This window comes from Solanum pennellii, chromosome 3, assembly GCF_001406875.1.
Source record: "Solanum pennellii chromosome 3, SPENNV200".
Lineage (NCBI taxonomy): Eukaryota > Viridiplantae > Streptophyta > Magnoliopsida > Solanales > Solanaceae > Solanum > Solanum pennellii.
In genome coordinates this window covers 11,032,850-11,042,084 of record NC_028639.1, presented here as the reverse complement: position 1 = coordinate 11,042,084, position 9,235 = coordinate 11,032,850, and the positions used below count along the sequence as shown (strand labels likewise).

The 9,235-nt window shown below is 31.9% G+C and overlaps 1 protein-coding gene across 1 annotated transcript; it reads left to right on the top strand.

The window, feature by feature from the left end:
- The first annotated feature begins 1,357 nt into the window (after nt 1-1,357).
- On the top strand, nt 1,358-3,840 carry LOC107012797 (putative endo-1,3(4)-beta-glucanase 2). The gene has a single exon (XM_015212726.2). The coding sequence runs from the start codon at nt 1,533-1,535 to the stop codon at nt 3,726-3,728; it is 2,196 nt and encodes a 731-aa protein (XP_015068212.1). The 5' UTR covers nt 1,358-1,532; the 3' UTR covers nt 3,729-3,840.
- Nucleotides 3,841-9,235: the final 5,395 nt, after the last annotated feature.

The following is a 9,235-nucleotide window of genomic DNA, read 5'->3' as shown; positions in this document are numbered from 1 at the left end:
ACTAAAATCTCATGGAAATATATATATAATTATAATGAATAATAAAATGTATCAATTACAAAATTCAAAGACTTACGACAATAAAACATTCATAGAAAACTAAATTAAGAAGTCTAAAAGAGTGAAAAAAAGACAAAAAGAAACAGAATATTTAAGTAAAAATACAATATAGACATTATTCTTATAAGATTGATGTATATAGATGAAAATATAAGTACAAAATTAGTACATAACTCTCTGAGTTTTTATCGACTCCTTTCATATCCTATCAAAATTCAAGAGTCTTCATCATCTGTTTTTACTATAGAATAAAAATAATAGCCTAATAATCTTCATAGGGGTTTCATGAGATAAAGAAGTTGAATTTACATAAATAGAATAGAAGGAATATCAAAAGATATCTTAAAGTTTTAGTTTAAATGTTTGGAGGTTATGAATATGAAAAGATGAGAGTTATGAATATTAAGAGTATAAAAGTTAAATAAGTAATTAGAAAATAATAATAAATAAATGAAGAATATGAAAAAAAAATTAAAGTTAGCAAACCATGTAAAAAGAACAACTAAAGTTCTTATCATGTAATTAAGCATTAATGAATTAAATTTGTGAAGCTAGAGTCATTCTTTAATAATAATCAAGAGGACATTATCAATGTGCGTCTCCATTTTGTAGATTTGCACCCTTTAAATTATTAAATTTCGTTATTTGTCATAAAGGATAATACTTTATCCATATCAATTATATTATTCATGAGAGGGGGTTAAGGAAAAAGTTATAAGAAGAGGGAAAGAAAAGAAATTTAGGTAAAGATTTTCTTTAAAAATTATATACATATAGATTATAGATGATAAATTTTAATAAATTAGATATTTAATTAGGAATTAATCTTAGGAAGTCTAAAAGTCATTAACATTTAATTAAATTTATACAATCAAATATTTAAATATTTTATAATAATTTAATTTGTAGAAAGGGTAAAACCGTAATTCAACTTTCAACTTTTTTGTTCATGCTTTTAGTAATATATGATTAACAAATAATGACATGGATGAACTTTTTCTCAAACGAAAATGACATAAATAAGTCAAACTTTTAATGAATGACACAAATAAGTTTTTTCTCAAAGTTCGATAGTATATCTGAGCATTTTCCCTATTTATATATAGCTACAACAAATATGTAAGTTTTATTTTAGATTACAAATTTTAACAATGGAGTAATATATATTTATATATGGAGTGAAATGAAAGAATAGGAATATGTGCAAAACCCCAAAGGTAAACATACATATACTCTAAGACTTGGTGTATAGGCAAGGCACCGTTTCCTATTTTTAAACGCCTCTATAAGCAATATCCAACTTGCTCTTTTCTAATTCCTAATTTCCTCTCTTGTGAGGTTGGAAATCAGTTGAAATTTCATTATTATTATTATTATTGTTATATTATTTCAATTTATTGGCTGGTAACATAGTGGCACAATCAATCTTGTTTGGTTGTTGTTTCAATATTGCGCAACTAAAATTACCTTCCATGGCGTTGAAAAAGATTACTACGCGAGTCAAAACATTTGTCACGACACCTTTCAAGAGACGTTCGAAACACTATATATTACCTCCTCCTCAGCCAGAGCCACCACCTCCTCAAATTAGTCCACCAAAATCCCCTGAAATGTCTACACAACAACAAATTAGGCCATTGTTACAACCTTTTCTGTTTCCAAAAGCAAAATCTACTGTCCTTCCTGATCCGTCTCAATTTTTCGCGCATAATCTCTTGTCAACTCCTTTGCCTACAAATTCTTTCTTTCAAAACTTTGTCTTGAAAAATGGTGATCAGCCTGAATACATTCATCCATATCTTATAAAATCGTCGAATTCATCTCTTAGTATTTGTTACCCACCTCAGTTCCGTAATCCTTCATTCATTTACCAGATATTCAATGCTGATCTCACTATTTCTATGTTGAATAATCCTAATCCAAATGCACCTCATGTTATTTCATCATTTAGTGATCTTAGTGTTACGTTGGACCTTCCATCGAGTAACCTTAGGTTCTTTCTTGTAAGGGGATGTCCCTTTGTTACTTGTAATGTCATTGTTGATGTTGCACTTAAGATTTCTACCATTCATGCTATTCTTGAATGCTCTTGGAATGCTACTCTCACCAAATATACTGTTAGGCTTAACAATGGACAAACATGGATTTTGTACGCGTCTTCACCAATCAATTTGAGCAACGATATGAATAATATCACTTCTAGTGAGTTTTCGGGTACAATAAGGATTGTTCTCTTGCCAAATTCTGACTATGAAGCAGTTCTTGATCGGTTTAGTTCTTGTTATCCTAAATCTGGTAATGCTGTTTTCAATCAGCCATTTTGTGTCGAGTACAAGTGGGAAAAGGCTGGATGGGGGGACTTGTTGATGCTTGCTCATCCCCTGCATGTCCAACTGCTCTCGGATCGTTCAGGTGTTATCTTGGAGGATTTTAAGTATAATAGTATTGATGGTGAGCTTGTCGGCGTTGTTGGAGACTCGTGGCTATTGAAGAGTGATCCGATTTCTGTAACATGGCATTCGATTAAAGGTGTAAAGGAGGAGTCTTGTTCTGAAATAATTGATGCTTTGACTAAGGATGTCGATGACTTGAACTCAACGTTAATCTCAACATTGTCATCATCATCTTACTTTTATGGGAAGTTGATTGCACGAGCTGCAAGGCTAGCATTGATTGCCGAAGAGGTTTGTTACGTTGATGTTATCCCAACAATCCGCAAATTCTTGAAGGATACAATTGAACCTTGGTTAGATGGAACTTTCGAAGCAAATGGTTTCTTTTATGATACAAAATGGGGTGGAATTGTAACTAAACAAGGTTCAATGGATTCCGGTGCTGATTTTGGATTCGGAGTATATAATGATCACCATTACCACATTGGTTATTTCCTTTATGCTATTGCAGTGCTTGTCAAGATAGATCCAATGTGGGGAAGAAAGTATAGGCCACAAACTTATTCTCTTATGGCGGATTTCATGAACTTAAGCAGGCAAGAAACTTCACACTATACGCGGTTGAGGTGCTTTGATTTGTGGAAATTGCATTCTTGGGCAGGGGGTTTAACCGAGTTTGCAGATGGTAGGAACCAGGAGAGCACAAGTGAAGCGGTGAACGCGTACTATTCAGCAGCTTTAATGGGATTAGCATATGGTGACACTCATCTTGTTTCCATTGGATCAACTCTTTCAGCAATGGAGATTCATTCAGCACAAACTTGGTGGCATGTTAAAGAGGAAAGCAACTTGTATGTAGAGGAATACACGAAAAATAACCGTGTAGTCGGAGTTTTATGGTCTAATAAAAGGGACAGTGGCCTTTGGTTTGCTCCGCCTGATTGGAAAGAATGTAGACTTGGTATTCAGGTTTTACCTTTATTGCCTATTACTGAAGTTGTATTCTCTGATGCTCGGTTCGTGAGAGATTTGGTCCAATGGACAACGCCAGCTCTTGCAAGACGAGGCGTTGGAGAAGGGTGGAAGGGGTTTGTGTATGCTTTAGAAGGGATGTATGATAAAACAAGTGCTTTGGAGAAAACAAGAAGATTAACGAGTTATGACGATGGAAACTCGCGTACAAATCTTATGTGGTGGATTCATACTAGAGGTGATGAAGCAGAGGAATGTGACAGAGGAAACAATTTCTGCTGGTTTCGACATTACTCTCTTTGAATTTATGGCATATAATGTAGTAAACCTTAATGTATAATGTATGTACTTGTTTAATATGGATTGTAATACAAACACAAATTGTTTCTAAATAAATGATCAAGCTTGGAATTAATCTACAATTTTAAGACAATTTTCATGATCATTTCTCTACAAGGTGGTGATCTCCCATAGCTTATATAGGGATCGTTTTCCGTAACTCATGATAAATAGCCTAATTAATGACATTTAATTAAGAGTAAAGGGTAAAGTTGGTCTCTGCTGTTAGGATAGTTTTCATAACGTATAATGTTTGCCGTTACTTATATTTTTTTGAAATAATGTTTTTTTGTTTGTCTCATGACCTAGACCAGCTCAGCCTCGCTCAAGCCTCATAGACCTATGGGCTTACTTAAGGTGAACTAAAAAAGTCTCATTCTTAAATGGACTCTAGTAGTTTTAGTTCAGTTCTACCAAATCATGAACAAGGCTGAGCCAGCTCAGTGGGCCAAACTCATATTGACGGGCTCTAATATATATATATATATATATATAATTTAAATTTAATGCGAGATCTAAGGATGGAAAGAACTTTTACGGTTTCAAAACGGCCGAAACAACGCCTTATTCACAGCTAACATGGGCCTTACCAGGAATACCGGACTAAGCCAAGATCTTCCCGTCCCTGGACTACATTACTTTGACCTTAGATACATCGGAACAGTCCTTTACTTATCATGTCGTAATAGTTCAAGTTGTAGTTAGCCAAACACAAAGTATTTAGCCTATCATTTAGGCTTTTAAATATTAAAAACGTTTAAATTCATAGTGAAAGAGAGAGAAATAATACCTTAATTAGAGATCACTTTCAGCAATAAATCTTCTAAGTAGAAACAACAATTTTATTTATATGGTAGTGAAAATACAAAAGTAGTAATACAAGAGAGATTGGTCAAAGTCTGCTCTCTACCTTCTACTAAAAGATACTTATATAGAAAGGACCTGAAGAAAAGTCTAAAATTTATGAAGTTAGTGCTTACGTCATTTATATTATTGGACCGACATTGGGGTCTTAAACTTTATAAAAGCTTACAATTATCTTTACTTTTTATAAAAATTAGTGTCTTTTCAACTAGTTTTTACTAGCCTCCTTCACCTTTAGCGTGTCTGAACTAGAAGATTCTTTTATTTGATTCATGAACTGTTGAAGAAATGTTTTAATGTCCATCTCTTCTATGCTATGAACGCTTTGGGTTTCTCCTGCTATACAGGTGTCTTCTTCTTCATTTGAGGTAGCCATAAATATATTATCCAAAAATTTCATGCCCATATTTTTTATTAGATCTTTTTTGACTTCTTCCGTGTATAAAGTAAGAAGTTTCGATTTTGAGATGACCCATTTCTTCATTTGCAACCTTTTGGTTATTTGTTTGAAAGGACTAATATCGTCTTGGCCTTGTATGACTTCTGATTGACACTTGTTGATTTTGATAGCCTTTAATGGAGTTTATAATCTCCTGTCCATGGATTTTTCCTTCAACATCCTTCTAGAGTAATTTACTCCAAAAATTTTGTTTAGAATTCCCTCCTTAAGCAAGGAAACCCTTCTTCATTTATATGGACTACGACTGTCCATTTCATTATCCACGGAACAGAGAATTCTATGAAAAAATACATCAATGACATTCCTTTAAAAAAAGATATCATCTTTTTATAATTTTATCAATTTGGGTATACGTCAATCCATTCAATATGTAATGTTTTGTATTCCTCTGGCAATATATTATAGATGGACCATATAAAATCCACCATTGGAAAAACCAACTTGGTATATGTTATTTATAAATGTGAGAGCATATTTTTATAAACCATGAATGTTTTCTATTAGAGTTTTCATATAACAAGGTTTTATTAAAACTCTCAATATAATCCCTGAAATTAAACTTGACTGCAATTTTTTGTTCTGGATGGGTGTAGTCTCTTTCCTTCATCGTGCTTATTCCCCGTTCTACTGGGGTGAATATCTTTTTTATAATGAATCTTGAAAAGTTATATACTTTTTTAGCATTGGCTGGGTAAAAGTGCTGAAATTTAGCTGACATAATAGATGAGAGTATTATCTCATAATGCATTCTGTATTATAAGTTGGGACAACATATGATGATGTATCAAAATACTCAGTCATTATTTGTCATGGATCGTCTTTTCATTGTAAATCTATGGGCTCAAGAAGAAGTATTACTTCATCTTTCTCATTTTTTTCATATACTTCAATATTTTCATTTCCTTCGTCGGTTATGCCTGAAGAATAGGATGGTGAGTTATTACCCTAAGCTTGTTTGGATTGTATAAAATTCATGAATTCTTTGTAGATTGGATGTTTAGTGTTAATTCCCGATGTGCTTGTATATGCTCCTGCAATGTTTGAAGCTATTAGCTTTTGATTCCTATTTGGGCCAAGATATTATTTCTTTGCATGGGTGCTTTTTCTCTCCCTCTTCCTCTTCCTCTTCCTCTTCCTCTATTAGAGGAAGAATTTCCCGATGGCCTCATCACTCCTGTTATTAATAGACAAAGAGTTATTAACTTAAATATTCGCTAGTAAGAAAATCGGGAAGACTATTATCTTTTTCCTTTTTATAATGTATTTCAAAATCAAAAGGTGCTAACAAAGCTTGTCATCTTGCTAGCATTTATTTTATTAATAGCAATTTTATTAATATGAACATTGTGAAGAAACATACTACTAGTAAAAACAGTAGAAAAGAGGAATATGATATGCCTCAACAACTAGTCTAAATAAATGGACTATTCCTAAAATTCAACCCAAGGTTATATGCCAAATGAGTACTTTTGAAAAAATGAGATTTAAACAAATTGTTAAATCCACAGAAGAAACTATTACTGTGAATTCGAATCATGGTACTTTTAAATTAAAATTTTGCTCCTTATAGAGAAAATGATAGATTTATGCATATTGGCTCAGTACAAGTTGTTTTTAAGCCCCTTACTCTAAGAGGCCTACCAGAGAGCTTTATAGCAGCTCTGAGGGATGGCAGAAATCAGAATTGGAAAACATCTCTTATAGGCACAATTCAAACGAGTTTGGCATATGCCCATGTTTATTTTAATGCCTATCCTAATTTGCAAATCTCTTTGATTGATGAAAATTCACTAAATACTTTAATATTAAGTATAAAATTGCATGGTTATGATTATTTGTCGAGTACAGAAGTTATATGTATTTGTTACATAATTTACTACAAGCCATTATATACTTGAAATCCTATGTGTAAAATTTTGCATTTAAAAATGAAATAACTTTAATAGAAACAAACTTTAGTAAGTCTAAAGTTATAACTAGAAGACCTAGTAAATGGAATGAAATTGATTTTTCTAAAGAATGAGTGATCGAAGAAGCAGCTCCACAAAAATAATATAAATCCTGATATTTCCAATATTGAGCAAACTCCCGACTGGACGGTGAGAATAAAATTACACTGACCAAAATTTATTAATGAGTTATGCTGACAATTAGGTGTTCCTTCAAGAATGCTTAGAACGAACTCATTTTATATATCTCCGGTTGATTATATTGTTGATATGCCTTCAAGAGCATCTACTTTTCAAATTAGAGAAGAAGATAATTCTAGAGTATCTACCTCTTATATGAGAGAAGAAAAAAGAGTTGATAATATCAATATTGAAAATCATATAGTTACTCCTGACATGGAACCTACGTTGTCCGAAATGGGCTTTCCAAGTGGTTTACATGGATAGATCAAAACTTATTGATTTTAGATCATTATCACCGGTAAGTAAGAAAATTTCAAATGAATTTTTTCAGCCCAGATGGGAGTCATTTAGAAAATGGTTTTTCAAAAATTTTGATAATAATCAACAAACATTTTTTTAAAAAGATTTTTATAATGATCTTTATACAGCAAATAAAGTTATTGCTTTTGTACCATGGTTCATGACGAAATATGTTTATAGCTATATTTCTATGTTAAAACAAGATTATAAATTATCTGACGGTTCAATTACCAAATCTCTTCTACCTCCTCAACAATCTTTTCAAATTGAAAAAGATAATAAGATTGTACATTTTACTGCTTTTGCAAAATTGTTTGATGATAATGATACTGCTTTAATTACTTCAAAAACATGTTAAAAATCTAATAAGACAAAATAATTACACAAATGTTTATGTGAGCATTTTAGGAGAGCATATTCTTTCTTTGCATGATAAAGTTAGTCATTTATGTTCGAAATTAGAGAAATCTAAAATTCCAGATAAAGAAAAGGAGAAAGTCACTCCTACTATTCAACTCCCTCAAGAAATTAAGGACTTTAAATTATCTAAACTTGATAATATTGAGAGATTACTTCAAGAAAAATTCCAATTTCAAGGGTTAAATATTGATCCCCTCCAACTAAGGGAGCAAGATATCATCGATAAGAATAATAATATTCAAGATAAGATTAATAAAATCTCAGGGAAACATGCTAGAAAACCAGTTCAAAGGATGTACTACTATCCTAGGCCGACTCCTCAAGATATTCTCTTAGAGGAGCAAGAATATTATATCTCCAATAGTTTTAGTGGGACAGAGATTTATGAGTGGAATATTGATGGATTTACTGATAGACAAATTTATTCTCTAGCTCATAGAATTCTTATGTACATCACAATCTTTAAGGCAAATAAGAATTCCAAAAAAGACACTGCTAACATGATTATTGTCGGATTTACAGGTCAATTAAAGGGATGGTGGGATAATTATCTTTCAGAATCCCAATGTATGATCATTTTAAATGCCGTTAAGGATGAGAATGGAATAATTCCAAATGTAATCTACACTTTAGTTCTAATCATTATAGAATATTTTTCTTGAAGATGGTCAGATAATAGTGAAATCATTAGGACAATGCTCCAAATCCTCAGATGCAAAACCCTTACTTCCTTTAGATAGTACAAGGATGTTTTTCTATCAAAGGTTATGAAATTACCAGAGTGTAATAACTCTCACTAGAAATCCAAATTTATAGATGGGCTTCCAGCTTTATTTGCAGAAAAAGTTAAAAAATCCCTTAGAGGAGATGCAGTAAGTATTAATTATGGTGATAGTAAGTATAAATTATGATAACTATACTTATGGAAAACTTATAAGTATATGTACTCAAAAATGTCTCTCTTTATGTAACGAGATCAAGTTGAATCAACAAATTAAAAAATATAATTTAAATGAAAAACAACAATTAGGGGAATGGTGTGAACAGTTTGCAATTGATATTCCTGAATCCTCTAGAAAGTTTAATAGACATAAGGAAAAAAGAGATTATAATGAAAAGCCTCATAGGCAGTACAAGAAAAAGAAACTCTTACACAAACGTGAAAAAAGGAAAATGAATTATGAAAAGGAGTTTTATAAGAATAATAAATCAAATGTCTGCCACAAATGTGGAAGAGTTGGTCATTATGCAAGAGACTGCAAGGTCAAAAATAAGATTAAAAGCCTTGATATGGA